Source organism: Capra hircus, chromosome 26 (genome assembly GCF_001704415.2).
Source record: "Capra hircus breed San Clemente chromosome 26, ASM170441v1, whole genome shotgun sequence".
NCBI classification, from domain to species: domain Eukaryota; kingdom Metazoa; phylum Chordata; class Mammalia; order Artiodactyla; family Bovidae; genus Capra; species Capra hircus.
In genome coordinates, this window is record NC_030833.1 from 18920645 (window position 1) to 18940812 (window position 20168).

Sequence of the window (20168 nt, forward strand, 5' to 3'; positions counted from 1 at the left end):
CCAATTTACAAGGGGTGGGTGTGAGATGATTATTTCACTATTTCAAATTTGTTAGTATCTTCCAGATCAAGACAATGTTACACAAAAAAAGCCAAAGAGAAAGAGCCACTCCACCTTTGTAACCTGCTGATAATCTTATGGTGTTTAATTTGAGTAGAGTTCAGCAACTCACGGAGGGCATGAAAGAACTGTGGCTCCACAACACTGACAGTTAACAAAGGAGAGAATAGAAAGACTGACTTGTTTGCACAACAGTGTGAATTTAGAGAACTATATGGGGTGTGCATTCTACACAAAATCCAAGTAGGAAGAAAAATGAAGCACTGTACCCTGCACACAGCAATAAAAATGAGGGGATTCATTACAGTAAGAAAATTCACAGCTGGCAATACCAGTGAGGCAATAAGATATCTAGCCCATCTTCATGCTTACCTTTTAGAGTCACAGTGTTGGAAAAAACAAAATGTTCTCTTTTTATATTAACAAAGTCACTCCAGTTAATCTCTTAAACTCAGCTACATGAAAAATTTGGATGATACTGTAGAAGTCCTACGCATTTCACCGGTGAGAAAAATTGGTAAATCCTTTAAATTTGTATAGCCCAGTTATGACAGAGTTTTGTTTGTTTAAATAACACATTCTAATCACCAACAGGTTTGCACAGAGCACTGAACATTATACCTGATTCACAGATGTACTAATGAGGAAGAGGAAAATGCTAAATCAAATAAAATTTAATAGCCATTCTGGTTCATGAAAATTGATGGCATTTAGGGTGGTGTTCAGGGGATCAGTCTACTTAATTTAAACAAGCAATCCCATTTTGGATAAGTTAATGTATTGATCGATACAATGATGTGATGGATGTAAAAAGATGTACAAAAAGTTGTTTAAAAATTTCAAAGCAGCTTATACATTATTCCTGATATTAGTATTATTATTTTCAGCACATAATGCAAGGGTGAAAGCATTAAAAACCTCTACAATGTGTTGTGTAAAATAATTACACATTTAACTATGAAAATGGACAGATGAATTAAAGAGGTTATTCTGAAGTAATGAAAAAATTTGAGGGAAATGTTTTTAAAACAAATGTTATCACTTTCAAGCATATTTAATAACTAAGATGAATGTTAGATATGCCACATGACACACTCTAGTATTCTCATAAGCCACGTACTCATCCCAATGGCTTACCTACTTTGCTCATGGCTTACCCATTTCCGTAGCTCACCTTGTCTTTATTCTATATGGCTCATCTATTCTGAGACTTTGCCTGACACTATGAAATAGACTTATTTCCTTCTTCCACCCTGCTTTGAAAACACTAATTATATTTATTATGGGGATTTATAACTATGTATTTTCCAGACAGATATTTTGCCAACATATGCCAGCTTATAAAGGAACTTTATATTCTAAATGCCAAGGATTGGGTCAGGATCTAAATTCCTTCTTGAATTATATAAAATCTATTTTTCCTTTAAGGTAGGTTGATTACCTTCCCTACCTGACTCCCAAATGCATATCTTACTAATACTATTAATTTAACGCACCATTTTCCTTGCTATTTCAGAGATCACCTTAGCCCAGTCCAGGTCTAACGAACCCTAACTAATTTCTTAGGGCTTAATATTTTTGGAAGGAACATTTGTGAGGGTTCCACTGTGATCGCTTCAAGTGCCATGTGTCACAAATAGCACTGAAAATGGAAATCAAGACAATGACCTCAACTTAAAAGGTGTATTTTATGTAGACAAAAATAACCTTTTAATGCGGTACAGGACATTAGATAATTGATTGTGATGTGATTACCACACGGAGGACAATGTTAGGATTAGCCAACAACAAGCTTATTTTTCCTCCAAAAGGAATAGTCTTCAAAAAGTTTTTTTTTTTTCCTTCTCTGGCTTTAGGGTGGTTTATTTCTATCTCTAAATAAATAGATATTTATTTAACTATGACTTAGAATTTATATCTCAAGATGCAAAAGGGCAACACAGTGCCACACATGAATGATGACCCACCATGACAGTCTCTTTGATAACGACTTTACTTGGAAAAACATGTTCTTCAATAAAAAAATTATTTTTTACTGTTGACTTTGTTCTCTTATGGCAACGTTGGAAAACACTGTAGCCCAACAGGAAATACAGACGAAAGCTTCAAATATAGAGCACACACAAAAAAAGCCATTTTTAAAGCTTATGCCCATCAAGTTTTCCACTTGATATAAGTCGTATACAAAGTCTTAGTCCAATGTGAACCCATGCTGTGAAATTTCTGTAGCACCCACCTCAGAAAATTCTGTTAAATATATAAACACCGCTGAAAAGAAAACTTCTGGGCACTAGAAGTCACACTCAAAGGGAAAATAAACCTGATTAAAAAAAAAAAAATCCCAAGGAAAGTTATATAAGCACAGTGCAACAAGGTCATAAGCTTAACCGTCCTTCACTGTAATATTTGAAAGTAAATTGGCGTTTTAGCGACCTGCTTTGGTCGTCATTCTTCTCTCAACTCACAGAGATGCAACAGAATAAGAATGGCTTCACGTGTATCTTACAAACCAACTGGAAAAGTGATAGGCTTTATGGGGTAAGAAACCTTTAAAAATGAGTATAATACTTTTTAATGGATTAAAAATGAACCCTATGAATGCCCTTGGACCACCTAAGGAGAAGGTTCTCCAAATAGGGTTTAAATGACATCCTTTTCTTACCACTATGGAGCACACCAGTATCTTAGGGAATCTCACAAAGTAAATTTAAGCACAACTTGAAAATACACTTTAAGAGCTTCACCCCAAATGACAACCTCCTCTGTTCTTTTCAGAGCAGAACTACAGCTTTCTGAGAGGTAAGACTTTAACAGGGTTGTAATTATAAAGTAAGTGATAACTACACATTAAAATGATTCTTTTACCACTGGGTAGACTTTAAAAATAACCATTGGATGTGGTCAAGCAATTCTTCTCAGCATTAAAAAAAATACCTATTCTAGCAGAGATAGCTTTAAGGTTCTGAAAGTACAACCACTTAGTCTATCACTCAAAATGATGAACAGAAAAACATTTTCTAGAGATAACTTTTTCTGTCAGAAAGTTTAATATTTCTAAAGAAAAATCTTTTCTCTAAAATATATATGGCTGGATAAAAGAGATGGTTAATATCAAGCCAACTGTATAATCCCACGTTTGGTAATAATCCCATTTTCTCTTCCTATGTTAGAGAACAACACCAAATGTTAACTTGTTATTTCTGCACTGGTTTGGACATGATAGTGCCTTTCTGAATTCCAATCTGTGTTGAACAAAATTGCTTAACATTAGAAATTTGTATTGGTGTTTAAAGACAGAACATTCTCTACTCAGATGAACTATGACGGGGCTATCTTATCTTTCTAGCTTGGCATCTCTGAAGTGCTTGACACTCAGTAGAATTCAATGAAAGCTTGTTGAATAAAATGAAATACAACATTTGCCTTCTTTGATATAATATTGCACCAGTCTCACTAACAATACAGAATCAGAAATTTGTTTTTGTACTGACTCACAACAGTTCTAAGAGCAAGAAATAAACAGTTAACACATTTTGTGTCTATGTCCCAAGAAATCTTATAAATGACTTATCAGCAAATAAGTGTGGGAGTGAACCAACAACTTTTTTTTATGTTTCTTGAGATGTCAGCTCAGTTCCAAGCTGGCTTCTAATTTTGAAAGCAGTTTTAGGCATTATATTTTACTATCATGCATTGTTTTAACCTTTTCTGAAGATGATAATACATTCAAGGATTGATATTCCTGAATCAAATTATTCCACTGTACCTAGCATAGCAAACCGGAGAAGGCAATGGCAACCCACTCTAGTACTCTTGCCTGGAAAATCCCATGGACGGAGGAGCCTGGTAGGCTGCAGTCCATGGGGTCGCTAAGAGTCGGACATGACTGAGCAACTTCACTTTCACTTTTCACTTTCATGTGTTGGAGAAGGAAATGGCAACCCACTTCAGTGTTCTTGCCTGAAGAATCCCAGGGACAGGGATCCCCACAGCTGCCATCTATGGGGTCGCACAGAGTCAGACACGACTGAAGCGACTTAGCAGCAGCAGCAGCATAGTAAACACTCAAAATACTTCTTGAAGAAGAAGATGAGGGGGAAACAGGAGAAAAGAGAAGATGAGGAGAAAAAATGATTAATAATAATGAAGAGGAGGAGGTAGAAGAATAAGAAAATGTCAGTAGATATGGAAGAAACTCTTGAAAAAATAAAGAAAATGACTGATTTTTGGTTTGATAAAAACCTGGTCTCAATATATACTCCCAACCTGACAAAAATTTCTAAGTAGTTCCATCAGTTCAGTTCAGTTCAGTTGCTCAGTCATGTCCAACTCTTTGCGACCCCATGAATCGCAGCATGCCAGGCCTCCATGTCCATCACCAACTCTCAGAGTTCACCCAAACTCATGTGCATCGTGTCGGTGATGCCATCCAGCCATCTCATCCTCTGTCGTCCCCTTCTCCTCCTGCCCCCAATCCCTCCCAGCATCAGGGTCTTTGCCAATGAGTCAACTCTTCACATGAGGTGGCCAAAGTATTGGAGTTTCAGCCTCAGCATCAGTCCTTCCAATGAACACCCAGGACTGATCTCCTTTAGGATGGACTGCTTGGATCTCCTTGCAGTCCAAGGGACTCTCAAGAGTCTTCTCCAACACCACAGTTCAAAAGCATCAATTCTTTGAGGCTCGGCTTTCTTCACAGTCCAACTCTCACATCCATACATGACCACTGGAAAAACCATAGCCTTGACTAGATGGACCTTTGTTGGCAAAGTAGTATCTCTGCTTTAGTGAGCTGATTAAAATAATATTTTATTAAGAGCCATACGTTAGAGTATCATGCTCTATAATCCTCATATAACTTCATGAAAGGCTCCGGTAAATTCTGTCAATAGTTCAGCCAAGATTTTGAGACAATTAAAGATATAAAGGAAGGCACTTCATATCTTAAATGCATTTATTTGTTCAGATTCCTTAAATAAGTACCGAACATGAAACATGTTTGATTTTTTTTAATGTAAGCTGATACCACTATTGATTGCTTTTCCTGTATGAGCTCTTGAAAAAAGACACAAAGTAGAAAAATAAACGGTCGTGTACATAAATTATTTAACTGTCATAAAAATGCTGTTATTTTAAGATTTGTTTTTCAAAAGAAAAAGTATTCTGTATGTTTCTCTGATTAACTCTATTTGGTCAAATGAACGAAGATTTTGATGAGGTAATCATTTAAGGCAAAAATAATCTGAACATATGTAAAATAGGCCTGTGGAGTTACATTCCTAAAATGAAGAGTATCTGCAGTTTAAAATTAGGTAACTATAACACAGTATTTGGAGAAGGCAATGGCAACCCACTCCAGTACTCTTGCCTGGAAAATCCCATGGACGGAGGAGCTAGGTAGGCTGCAGTCCATGGGGTTGCTAAGAGTTCGGCACTACTGAGCAACTTCACTTTCACTTTTCACTTTCAGGCATTGGAGAAGGAAATGGCAACCCACTCTAGTATTCTTGCCTGGAGAATCCCAGGGACGAGGGAGCCTAGTGGGCTGCCGTCTACGGGGTCGCACAGAGTTGGACACGACTGAAGCGACTTAGCAGCAGCAGCAGCAACACAGTATTGAAATAGTAAAATTGAAGTAAAATCTGTATTTTTTAATCAAAAAAGTACACATCAGGGTAAAAACTTTGGTAAAAGCGTACAGACTTCCAGATGAATAAGGTCTGAGGATCTATTGTAAAACACAATGACCAGAGTTGATAACACTGTATTGTATAATGGAAATTTGCTAACAGAGTAGAACTTAAATGTTTTCACCAAAGAGGGGAAAAAACAAAGATAAATGTGTGAGGTGATGAATATATTCCTTAACTAGGACTCCTTTTATACACATACACACACACACACAATCACACGTGTGCACACACAATCATGCATGCACACACAATCACACACACACACACAAATGAGAGAGAGAGAAAATAATTTATAGGAAGGAAATGGGACTGCTAAGGAAATTCTTAGATAGAAATGGAGGAATTTTCTGTATTAATCCTACAACATACAAGACTTGGGTAGACATTTCCTTTATGAACCTAACTGATAAGTACATAAAATTGGTATTATCCTTCCTCAGAAAATTCACCTTTGCACTTCCCTAATAAAACAAGATACACAAGAAGTTGTGACAAATATGCCATTTAAAAAAAAGAATGTTAAGTGGTGTTCAATATAGGGGAAAATGTACTTTGAGAAAAACAAAGTGGTATAATGTAGTCCCTTTTATGTTACTGGATAGGTTACCAGCTATTCTAATTGCCAAGTATTGCCTACGCACATTTTTCTAACTAAAGTAAGATAAATAATTATTACAGCTCCTCTATAAGACAATCAACCTTCACATCTAATATCAACAATATTAACAGATACAATCATATTTATTACCTGTATGTCATGAGTGTAGGTATTAACAATACAAGCTACTTGCCTGAATTTTTGAACATCATGCAGTAATACATATATACACAAGGAAATGAGATTCAATGAGGTGACCTACCCAGTTTAAACAGACACAGACTTAAAACTAACACTGAAAACTGGACTTCTAACTCAACTTTAATGTGTGCAGGTAACACTGCCGACTGTGTTTAAATGCAGATTCTGGTCCAGTAGATCTGAGCGGACTCAAGATGCTACATTACCAACTAACACCCAGAGGATATGGGTGCTGCCAGTCCCAAGGCCCTCTTTTGAAACGAACCCATTTCCTCGTTAGACTGACACAAAATGAAGCAAAGTGACGACATATGTTTATACTCAAAACCTACCTGAACTGAAGATTTCTAGAAAAATAAAAAAGCACACTTTTGTGAGGCAATTCACAAAATCTCCCTACACTATTTTTATTTATGCCTCTTACAAATTCTAGAAAATAGGTACCATAATTTTTATTCCTCAGATAAAATATTACCATAAACTTGGTTTTAACCTCAGACTTATAATCACAAGTGTCCATTACCCCCAGTCTGTTGGACTGGCATTGCGTAAAGCCCTACTAGGTACACGGGCTAATAAGTTCCCATTTGTTTGGGGGATATCCTTAAGGAAGAATCTGGAAATAAATGACAATTTCCAAGCTCCTTGCTCCTGAATGCCCTTTAATAAGGCTTATAATTTCTCCTGCATCTTCACCATCTCTCCATTCACTTCAACTAGTAAAAGGGCCAAATCTTGGATTATTATAATACACCTCTGAAATGCCTCCTTGTATCCATTCCCCTGCCACTGCACCCTTACAATCCTTGTCCTCTCTAATTCTGATCAAGCCATTTGCCCGCTGAGAGCTCTCCAATGGCATCACACTCTATGAGGCAAATTCAGACACCTTTCCAGGCCTAGGAGCCCCAAAGAATGTGCACCCTATGCGACTCTAACTTACCACACCCAATGCTCACTTTGCTCCAGCCATACTACTCTTCTTTCTGTTGCCTGAATATCTCAAACACCTTCTCATTTCAGAGCCACTGTGCTGACACTGTCTTCTTGGAATCACTGGCTCCAAATCTGCTTGCTGGTGGCATCTTTCTGCAGTCCAAGACTCAGCTAAGAAGGCACTTCTCTGGGAGGTCTTTCATGACTAGCTAACCTAAGATAGACTTCACTAGCTATTCTTTCACACCTTGCTTTTCACTTTGCCACCATCAGAAATGATCTTGTCCATTTAGTTATTAATTTTTAAAAATGTCTGTTTCATCCTGCTCCCTGCGCCTTCCTGTTTAGCGACCTGAGAACAGGAACACTGGCAGTCTTATTTACTACTGTATCCAACCACATACCACACAGTACTCAATAGTTAAGTTTTTGAATGGATTATGTAAAAAGGAACTTAACAGCTGTGAGAACATGACATATTCTGACCACAATAGGTCACGTTGAAAATTTAGGTCTGCGGGACCCATTCATTTTTCAGTGTGGTTTACTGGTGAAGACATGGAATCAGATAGTCTGGTTGTACTATTTCCTAACTTGATTAATAAGTGTGGGCAAATAATTTAATCTCTCTGGATCTTGTTTCCTCATCTGTAAAGTGAGGAAACTATTTACTGCATAGAGTTGCGGTAATGATTAAAGAGCTAATAAATACACAGTACTGAGAAAAGCATGTGGCTCATATTGAGTGTTCAATAAACAAATGTATTATTTCTACATATGCCCAGTTACTAGTCCAGGGTGGGGAACCTGCAGGGCCCTTGGGGAAGGATGGACCACCTTCAAAGCAGGAAGGCTGGAAGAACAGCATCCTGTTATAGAGAGATCACTGACCAAATGCGACATCAGAGCCAGGTGGCTTGAAGTGTCTACTGAGAGAAGGGGTGCAGACTTTTAAGCTTGGGTACTGGACAGCAGGAGCAAGGCTGGTAAATGGTGCAGATCAGTCTTCAAAGATATGAAGAGTATACCTGGTTCCAGAGATGCACTGCCATTTAGGGTACAGGCTGGGAAAATGTGTTAAACTATATGTTTACATATTGAAAGAAGAGAGTGAACCTTGCATTTCTGCCCTTGTATAATTTCTCTTTCAGCCTATTTCTTAATTCTACAGCTTCCATTAGTGGTGTGTCTATTGTAATTCTAGGGCACTTAATTTAATTTAAAGAAAAAATAATCATAATTTCACCATTAATGGCAGGTGACCTATAGTTTTAAATACTAATGCCCTGACCTCAAATAAAATAGGTATCTTCATAACTAACAGTCATACTTAACTATTAATAGTAGATGAAAAAAGGAAGAGCCACTTTTTATTCAGATGCTGGGACAAGAACTTATAAGAAATGTTAAACTGGATCATGCCAATAGCTCATTCAACCACCAGAGCGTTTGGTCTTTGACAGTCACTCCTGAGGAAGTTTTATAATGAATCTGATAATTGTCCCTGTTGATGTCAGTCTGAGCTTGAGATGTCCAAGCATCCGCTCTTTAGTTCAGGGTCATACATTCTCTCCTCTCTCTCATTTCCTCTGTCTCTTCATTTCTTCTTCTCTTTCATTTCTGTTCAAATAACTTGTAACCTCACCAATTTTCTCAAATAGAAAGAAACCCATGAAAGAAACTTGTTTGGTACTAAACTCAATAAATATCAAGGTGTAAATGGTACTTAGATATAATCATGTACTTTTGCTCAGACCAAGTACATTCAGGACATGAGTCCTCTGTTCAGAAGCTATTATTAAAGCAATAGTAACTGCCAATTTGACAAAATAACTTTTAAAAATGTCACAAATGACTCAAGAATTTTAGGAGATGGATTTTATTATTTACTAGGAAGTTGCTAGAGGTCAAAATAATACGTTTTCTATTCTATTCCACACACACACATATATACAATAAAAAAAACTTTAAAAATGATATTTGCCAATAAAGGTTTTCAAGAAAAGTTTATAGATTTTTGCTGAAATCTTCTGCCAACAATTTTCAGAGATAACCACTTATGCTGATGATAACATAAAAATGATGACTTTTCCAGAGCCCCATTTGCTTTCTAAGCACTTGAACATATATGACCTCATTTCAACTTTATAATAACCTTATGGAATAAAAGATATACATATAGGATATATCGAATCTGATATCAGGTTTCCATTTGGCAAGTAAAAGAACATGTACATAGAAGCTAAGAATTCTTTAAAGTCACACAGCTGATTAACAACGGGACCAGAGAATGGGATTGTTGTCACTTTTTCCAATACAGTACATTAGACAATAATTCCTAGATGTTGTGACTAAGCAGGGCTTCCCTGATAGCTCAGTTGCTAAAGAATCCTAACCTTGATTCTAAAAATTTCAAAGGGCCCAACGGAGTTGCCAATTTTGTTCATTTTCCAGGTAGAGAAAAAAATATATATAGATAGATATATATGACTTCTACCTACTATTTCTATCACATCATAAAACTATCCTTTATCACCCCAAATAGGAAAAACATGATCTGAGAAAATATGTAGTTCTTTAATAACATTTGTTTGTAAGAAAATCACTAATTTTTACTTTTCCCCTCTCATTTTGCTGTGGACTGATGAAAACTCTTGTGGTCTAGGACCAATTCTCAGACCAATACTTGCAGATCACTAAGCTCTTTTGTACTGTTTTAAAGCCATCATAGCTCTTCCATAACTATGCCTTGTTGCATTTCATAGTCTTTTAGAAGAAGAAACCAATAAATGCTAAAAGTTTTCCCTTTTGAAAGACACTATTCTTCAACTCATTCTGTAAAATGATCAGCATAGTAAATTTACAAAACAATCAAAACACAGAGCTGCTGACTGACTGGACATGACCAAGCTGAGGGTTGGCAGTGAAGCAACAAATGTAGAAGCATCATGGAACCCACCATAATTACTTTCCCCACTTCCCACAAGACAGTAAGAAGGGCAGGAAAAATGTTTTGTGCCTCCTTTCTCATTTCTTCATCCACTTTCACATTCATCCAAGGAAATGAATTATCATGATGACTTCTGTCTAGGTGTGTGCCACATATGTGTTTAACTCCACAAAGCCCACCCTTATCCCTCCTCCTAGACTTGGTTTTACAGTCTGTAAGAAGTCCCCAAGTTTATATACATATATGTATTATATAACATGTAAATGTCTACTTTTATAAAAGTTTATAGTTAATTTGGGACTTCCCTGGTGGCTCAGACAATAAGGAATCTGCCTATAATGAAGGGGACCCTCAGACAACAAAGAATCTGGGTCAGGCAGTCCTGGAGTAGGGAATTGGCTACCCATTCCAGTATTCTTGCCTAGAGAATACCATGGACAGAGGAGCCTGGTGGGCTACAGTCCATGGGAGTCACAAAGAGTCAGATACAACTAAGCAACTTTTACACACACACACACACACACACACACACACACACACAGTTAATTTACCACTGTATTCTACTAAAAAATCCAAGGACACTGAGGTTGGTTTGCAGGACAATCTTAAAGTGGCATTTTCCATGGTGGCTATATTGATATTTTAATGCTACAGCACTCACCAAAAGGAGTTAACTGTCAAATTTCAATCTTTTAACCTTGATCAATGCATGACCCTCTAATATCTATGACTTCTTTGACAATATTCTTCAGCTTTGGGAGGGAGCTACATGAAAGGTGTTGTGGGAGAGAAAAGGCAGTCCAATCAGCCAAATCAAGCCCTGTGATCAGTGTCATAGCAAGAACATCCCCAACCCAACCCAGTCTCGTCTGGAAAGAGGCTCACCAATAGGATGCTTTGACAAAGAAGGTCCTTTAATGTTCAACAGGTATAGCGACACATTCTCCTTTTTAGAAACCCCTTTAATACAAATTTTGATCAAATAACTTTTTTTCTGTGAAAGGTAAATGCCTATATATCATCAAATGACCACACATTACTAATAACAGTTATATTTATATAGTGTTTTATGGTGTATAACACATTTTAACTTATGCCATCATTTCTTAGGAATATTCTGAGACAGGCAATGTAATTTCCCTTTTATTGAAGAAGAAACAGACTCAGAGAGGTTATGTGATTTGCTTGTGCTTAGCTGCTCAGTCGTGTATGACCCTTTGCAACCCCACGGACTGTAGTGCGCCAGGCTCCTCTGTCCGTGGGATTTTTCAAGCAAGAATACTGGTTGGGGTCGCCATTCCCTCCTCCAGGAGATCTTCCCAACCCAGGAATTGTAATCACATCCCCTGGCTCTCCTGCCTTGGCAGGCAGATTCTCTGCCACTGAGCCACCTGGGAAGTCCATGACTTGCTTAAGGTCACACAAACAAGAGCTTGAACCCAAGGCTGGCCCTTTGACTGCATGTTCAGGGCACTTCTCATTATTAGCATTCTTTGCAAAGACAGTCGAGTCACTTCTTAAAGTAAGCCCAAGGACTAAAAGAATAAACAAAAACTGGCTTTTATTCCAATCGCAGAAAGCCAATCTATCAGTAACCTCAGAAAGAAGGGCTGCCCATACTATTCAAAAATCTGGGAGGGTTGATGGTTTTCTTCAGTTTTCTCACCGTTACTACAATGCCATGTCATTTGTGTTCATTCTATCTGATTTCTTAGAATTCATCATGTAAGTAAGCCAATTATAACACAGCCATGAATTAGGGGCAAGGGAGAACACTGGCCATTCATAAAAGAAATCATTTGGAATCATCTTCACTATACATGCTTTTACAAAATGAATATTTTTTTGGTAACACTAAACTTTAAAAAAATTAATGGAAATGTCAACCACCTATTTTTGTTGTTCATATGCTGGGCAAGAGCTACCCAAAAATACATAAAATAGGTCCTATATAATCTATACTTTGCAAAATAGCTGAATAATAAGATTGCTAAGTATAAAGAGGTTAATGGATATTTACTTAGTAGGTAAAAATAAACATTCATTATGTGAAACATTAATAATGTAAAAGCATGTCTATTATAAGTAAACTCATCCTAGAAGCCAAATTAGGGCTGTATTTTCTGAAATTAATAACTAGTGTTAATGCAAACCAAAAGTTTTGACAGTATTAACTAACACTTATAGTACCATTATCATGACTTTCTTTTTCTCCATATCTGATTACAGGCTCTGCTCATGATTTGAAACAACAATGAAAACAAAACAGGGCCATTAGGAATCATTTCCTAATGACTTCCTAATCATTTCCACCAGGACAAACAAGTACAGTAAACTTGGTATTGGTACTTCTTTGCCCCTAGTTCACATCATTTAGACTGATTAAAATGCTAATTTTTACATATGTGAATAATCGCAAAGGAGCAAACAACTGGAGACAGCACTGTGTGCTAGCAATCATTGCGGGTGGGTAAACTGACAACATGTAACCGCATATTAAGACAAATGTAGAATTTAGACAAAGTATTCCATCTCTTTTCAGATGTATACTTTTAAACCTCAGGAACTGTTTTCAGTAGATGTCATGCCTTTTAACTTGAAAAAAGATAAGCGCAAATAAGCTCCCAATTGTCTCCCCAATATGTAAACCACATCTCGGGCTGCTGTCTCTGCTACTCCTTTGAAGTTTCCCTGAAATGTCATGTGTTGTGAAGACTGCTGTGCATAAGCAAGACAATTTGCTCACTCTCAGAATTCTTACCGGTTTCCACTGCTATTTGGTATCCAGCCTCTAGTCTCCGAGATGACCTTTCCAGCCTCTCTGTGTTATCGAGCAGATGTGCCCTCTGAAAAAGAAAAAGGGAAAAAAATCAGACGACCGTCTACAATGTTCTTTTTTTTGCCTTAAAAAAAATAATGCTGTTGTATGCCCTAACATTTTGGGGGGAGGGCGGATCACAATCCATTATAGATAATTTTTAGCAAATCTTCCTTATACAAACCACTACAATGAACCGATTTTCAATCAGTCAATTCTGTATGGATCATCCAGTTTTTGTTTTGTTTTGTTTTAGAAGGCAGACTCACGTTGTACGTGGCCACAGTGAATCTTACTCCAAAACACTGAGAAATATACGAAGACCAGAACCAACTGGATCTTTCCTGTTGCAGCAGAAGTAGCTTTATGAGTTATTTGCATGGATTGATGATCCCTATTTTGTATTTATTTTTTATAAAATGCAATCATGAAAAAAAATAACTCACTAGTTCCTTTGATTCCTAAAGAATTTTCAAACGAAAATTTTATTCTTAAAGAATGTCCTTTAATTTTTGATGTGCAGCAAGATGCCATATAGAACAACATACGCTACTAAAACAGAATACTAAACAGCAATTCTAGTTCTAAGACCACTCAGGGCAACCACTAAGAAACAAGAGACACATGTTCCCCTATGCACACAGAGGTACAAAATTGTGGATTTATTCGCAGATATATGGCACTATACTGAAAGTGAATTTCCAACAGTGTTTTAGACTAAGAACTAAAATGATAATAATAATATACATTATTCTATATTGTGTCTAATGGAGGAAATTGGAAGATTTTCCCCAAATCCTCAGCTTCTAAACTTTCTTTTCTACATTGAGGCTGATCTTTTTAGCATAACAATCATACACTAGATCATATTCAGACTGACAAATACATTTATAAGCTAATCATGGCTGTGACTGGATAGCAGTATGTGCATGCCCTTGGGAGTGTGTGTGCATGTGTATGTGTGTCCATATGTGTATACTGATGCATGTATGTCTGGATACTTTAAAACACCAAAATACGTGTAACTGTATATTTGGGTAAGTGTACGTGCATGCATGTATTTGTATGAATTAGTACTTTACCCCCTCAAATCAGTTTTGGTATCTGGTCAAAAAGAAAGAAAAAAAATGCAACCATAACTCCAAGTTTGTGTTGTTGACAGATGTCATTTAAAATCGAAGAAATGCTTTCTAACAATAAAAAAAAAAAGGAGGTGCCACACATATTATCTGAGTGGCTGTCGAGCGAAACGATCCACCTTGCTCTAATGAGCCCCCATGGATCTTGGAGATGCAAGCTGTATTGACATGCACACTTAAGCTAATACACCTAGACCAGTGCCTCCAAGCTCTAGCAGCCAGGGATGCTGACAGAATATCTCGCTTCCATCTTCAAAGAAAGGAAGTGATTAGTATGTTATCATTACCATTCAAAACGTGATTTCCTTATTCCCTCCCGGCATAGGTGACACATCTGAGATGCGGCCAGACATTGGAGGCAGCTAAAGCCACATCAAAGCTTTCCTTGAAAAAAATTTTTTGGGGGGAGTGCTGGAGAGAGTGGGGGAGAGAATCATTAAAACAATGCATTTAGAACAGAGAGATAGGACCTGATGTGAAGGTCAGGAAAGCTGCAACAACAGTCTATAGTAATTAATAGAGTCGTCTACTACACAGTGGAGAAATTAAGAGAAAAACTGCCCCTCCCTCTGCCAAAAAAAAAAAAGCACTAAATAAATAAAAGGGAGGAAGGAAAGCATATATCATAAAAATGTAAAATCAGTAAAGTCTGTAATTGAGAAAAGGAAAAGCAAGGGGAGCTTTATGTGTTTGGCATTAATGACTATTTTTAAATAAATTTAACACTTTACTCAGCTTGTCAAAAATTAGGAATAAGAAAAGCTTTCTTATTCCTACATGAAGCTTTTGGGAGGGGGAATTGCTCTTCCCTTCTTTGAATATTGTTTTCCAACTTAACAAAGGACTTGATTTTTTAAATCGGTGATTCTCTAGAAAGATATCAGCATTGTGGCATCAAGAATAAATGTGAATTTTAATCAAGAACTCAGATCAAAGGTTTTGGTTCATTTTCATATTGGGTGAAATCCCTAAACTAAAAGAAAATATTTAGCTACTGCAGATTTAGAGAAATCAAAGTTCAAAACTGAAAATGGAGAGTTTAATTATACAATAATAAAAACGTAGGAAACAAAGTATTTAAACATAGAATGATTTCTGAGATTCCATGAATAGGAGCCAAATTAGCTTATCCAGTATATGGCTTTGTAATGGAAAGCAAAACTGCTAAGAGAACTTTTTTATTAAAAAAAAAAAAAAAAGTCTATTCCTAAATAACGTCAGTAACTCTTCTGCAGGACAGTTCAATTTTATCAGAGCAAATCTGCACACAAGAGGACTATCAGTTTACCAGCAGCTTTCCAGCAGGATCTCACTTTGTATTTTGGAACCTCTTCACTTAAGTCAAGCTAAAATCAAGTTCTTGTAACAGCTGTGCTATTTACATTGTTCCCTTAGTTGTACATTGCCCTGGTCTCTGAAAATGAAAGGAAATACAGTACAGTAGCAGCTGATGCTTTCAACTTGCCCCCACACTCCATCCCAAACTCATTCTCTCACCCTCTTCTCAGCCCTTTTCAAAGCAGGTAAGTGAAGCTGTGCTGGAGCTTCAGACACAGCTCAACTTGTGTGAGGAGCTGTGCAACGTGGAGAGCTGGAGACGCAGGATTCAAACAGAGAGCTCAGCACAGCCAACACCGGTTCAGCTCCCTGTGCATTATCAGCCTGACTCCAAGCATGCTCTCTTTCCAGAACGGATCCCAAAAAGAGAGCCCCAAAAAAGAGCATCTTGAGGACTGGATGGGGCATACTTTGTTTCCAAATAGTATGAAACATTCTATTTTGAAGCAGAGGAGTGTTTGTCCTCTTAAGACAGATACAAGAAGGAAATCGGTGTTTAATCACTCTGAGCATCCTGCCTGAGAAACAATGACTTTGAAGCAGACCATATACCAATAGTGTCATCACTGTAACCTATTCTATAAATATCAATGCTGCATATATATCAAAGACTGTTAAGAGAATATTTCAGAGTATATTATTCTGTTAGCTGAGTGATCTAATTCTTCCAAGTACAATTCCATTTCGGGTTATAGTGTTGGTAACATGCATTCCAGAAGCATAACTGATAAAACTGTTGCTATAGGCACAGCAAAGGAATTAAAAGCCATAAAATGATGAAACGTATTTTAAAAGAAATGCAGATGTGATGTTTTCAGCTTACAGAATTAAGATTTCTAAGTCCACACAATTCAGCTTAAAACTAAATCTGTCAACGATGCTGATGGTACTAAGGCACAAGGATTTATTAATTATATTCATTGCTAAATTCAAGGCCAAGAGCTTCATGTCGTTTCTTCATAGTCTATAGTTGGTTGCATTAATATTTGAAAATTCAAATTCTTCACCTAAGCCTGAGCATATGCAAATACATACATGAAGACTGTCTTGCAGAAGAATAATGTTGACATATCACTCGCCTCAAGAATAATCTTATACATCAAAACTATGATTTATAATATTCATTTAATATATACATCTGCTTCCATGCAAGGAAGATTTAAAAAAACACAAAAAGGTTGGAGGGTGAGGGTTTTGTGTATTTTCACCCTTCATTTTATGTATCATTATTACTTTTACTGAGAAGACATCATAAATGCATCTTAAATCAGAAGACTTGTTGAAAACCACTCTCTACAAACATCTAAATTAGCATTCATATCACCTAGAGAATGATGACATACCAATTAAAAAAAAAAAAAAACTTCCAGGAAAAATCTCAAACAACATGGCCAACCTAAAGTTGAAAATAATTCATAGTACTCTGCTTATTATAAGCAATTAGACAATTTTTAAACTGTAATACAGGTCATTATTTTCTGTCCTAATGTAAATGTGACTAAAGTCAATCTCACTAAGTAAAAACTATGACTATTTCTGAAAAGAGTAGCAGCGCATATTTGATAAGTGTGGTCTAATTTTAAAAAATATTTAGAATCATTTGGCATCCCTCATGCATACAGGGATAAAATTATCAACATTGTTATAAACATTTGCTGGGCCACACACACAAAAAGTCTGGAGCTGTATTATGAAGCAGGCTAGCAAACTCAGAAAAATAAGAACTCACTTGGGTGCTATTTCCTACAAGAAAGAAAGTGTTTAACAATGAGGAGAGGCTTGGCTATTCTTAGGTATCTGTGTACATAGACTAGTAGAGTATTTATAACATACGTGTGTTTCTCCAAAAGGATAATAGGCTCATGGTATCTAATGTTGAACTAAGAATTTTGGTTGAAGGAAAGGAGTTAGTTTAAAAACAGTTTTCAGTAAACTCAGAATGTCAGAAAAAAAATTAATCCTGTTGACTTCTTTGAGAAACCAATGCAAACAAAACAAAACTGAAGTCAGTCTACATGAAAACTACACTTGGGTATAGCTTCAAGCTATTCCTTTCTTTTTCCTCCCTTTTTTGGTCTTTAAAACATGAGTTTTCTTCCAAAGCTAGAAAACAACAATGATCACTGTGATAAGCATGATTAGGGTATGCTTGGTTTTTTTTTTGTTTTAAGATAGCAGAGAACATTTCTAGCAATATAATCAATGCTTTTAATATGTGCAGATTTTCCTGGAAAAATGAACCCAACGGTTTTCCTTCAGATTGAGATACTCAATTTTATAGGGAAAAGCAGAATTAAAAAAAAAAAGAAGCAAGCTAGGAAGTACTCACCTCTTCACGTAATTTTATCAACTGCAACATGAATGCAAAAAAAAAAAAGATAAAAAGGAAAGAAATGGCAGGAAAGAAAGATCAGTTGTGTGACAGGATACAGAATTAACATTGACAATTTATCTGTTTACATGTTTAGCATTTAAAAATCACAGACAAACACATTAAAAGAACCTAAACATAGACTACATGCAGAGTTTTTTGAACGAATAAAGATCACTTTCTCACACTGTCACATTAAACAAAGAGAATAGTGTGAAATTCTCTTTTAAAGTACATCTAAGACACCATCATGAAATAAAGGGGAACGACTTCATAGAAGTCTATATTATAAAGAAAGAAAACAAGTTTACTGTTCCTCTCTTCTAAGAATGTACCACTGAAGAGGTTTTGTATATACAAGTTTTCAGGATGTTTCTCTATTTTGAATCTTGACAACTGCTTTCAGATTTTTACGTCCAAATGAAAATGATTAATAGCTCATGCTTTTGTCCCAGTAAGTATTTTAAAACAACAAACTGGTATGTTAATGTCATACTTGCACCCATTCTAGTAACAGGATCACCTTTGGAAGTAAGATTATTTTAATTGGGAATAAAGCATGCCAGGAGAGATAATATTTAGGACATAAAATCAGAAAATATTTCACCATCCTTAGCAATACTGTGTATATCAGAGTTGATTTCCAAGGTTTCGTTTTGCTGAAGAGGCTACTGTCATCATAAGGAGTTTTAATTTTAATTTTGGAAGTTTCTTCACTTATCAGTTTCTTCATCTTGTAAACCAGGTCATTTCAAAGCAATGAACTCGCTAACTTCATTTGTACTGCAATTTGTTTTCACCAAAGTCAAACCTCAAGCCACTCTTTACCTGTTAGTAAACTCTCTTGTTATAACATTTTGATTCTTTTCTGCAGAATATTTAATTGTCTTAAATTTTACAGATAAAACAAGTTGTTTCACTCCTTAGAAACTAGAAAATGGATATAACCATATGTCTGGTTCCCTGTGTGTATGTGATAGTATTGTATTCTAACCCACAAATATTGGAGAGTTGAGGTGTTTTCCAGTTTCTACAATGATAGAAACGAAACCAATGTTGTATGAGACTATAAACGATATTCTAGTTCTGAAACTTGCATCCTCAGCAATTCAGGTCTACAACTGATAATTTTTAAGCATCCAAATATCTGTAACATCTGTTATAACACTTGACATAAGCAGGCCAATAAATTAAACTATTGCTTTGGGAGAAACGTGCCATGAACTGCTCACTATAAGTCTTTCTAAAAGTATCATGTTTACTATAGCCCAGATTTCTCAAAGCTTAAAGCTATTTTTGTCTCCAATTCAAGGAAAACCATATGCATTCCAGCTTAGCCTGTTATTTCATTTGTTATTTGAAAAGTATCTCAAGTACAAAAGAATGAGATTTCAAACCAGTTATGAATCTTAGAAAAAGGGTACAGAATCGATTACATAAGGTCTCACACTGCATTTAGTGAAAAAGAAACTTTTTCTAGCTTTCAAAAATACATATGAAGTTATTACTTGTGATTAACACAATCATTATGTCAGCAACCACTGAGTGTGTAAGTCAATCATCTCATCATTTCACGGGAAAAGTTACAATGCTTCCCTAGAAGTAAAATTCTAAACTAAAATACCTGGCCTATCATATATCGGAATCTTTCTCTTTGCTATCGGAACATCATGGGAGAAAAAGGGCAAACATTAATTCTCAGAAAAAGCTGATCTGGGATTGATCGCACGTCTATTTTTTTTTTTTTTTCTTTCTGGGGGCACCATTCTTCAGTTGACTATGATACTTAAAGGGCCAAAGTTTAAAACGACTCTTCAGCAATGGAGACCATTTGGGCATGCCACCCTGCCATAATCAATGAGTGTTTAAAAATGCTACCCATTTGTTTTTTCAATAGATTCCAAACAAAAAACGTTCTATCTTGTTTGTGCTGCATGGCTGCATCCAAGCTTTACACCGGATTTGTAGCTAAGCTAGGTAATGGGAGGGGTTTTAATCTTTATCTTTTTTTCCTTCTTTTTTTTTTTAAGTTAGTCTGAGAGTTTTCACTCAAGTAAACAAAAG

General features: G+C 36.3%; 1 protein-coding gene across 3 annotated transcripts in view; it reads right to left on the reverse strand.

The window, feature by feature from the left end:
• VTI1A (vesicle transport through interaction with t-SNAREs 1A) overlaps nt 1-20168 on the reverse strand; it is a 385253-nt gene that overhangs the window by 279068 nt on the left and 86017 nt on the right. For 2 of the 3 annotated variants that reach the window (XM_005698489.3, XM_018041332.1), the window contains exon 5: nt 13200-13284. In XM_005698489.3, the coding sequence (XP_005698546.1) occupies nt 13200-13284 (85 nt within the window). Of the gene's footprint in view, nt 1-13199; nt 13285-18062; nt 18084-20168 lie in introns of all 3 variants that reach the window. The other variant, XM_013975279.2, reaches the window with a different exon arrangement.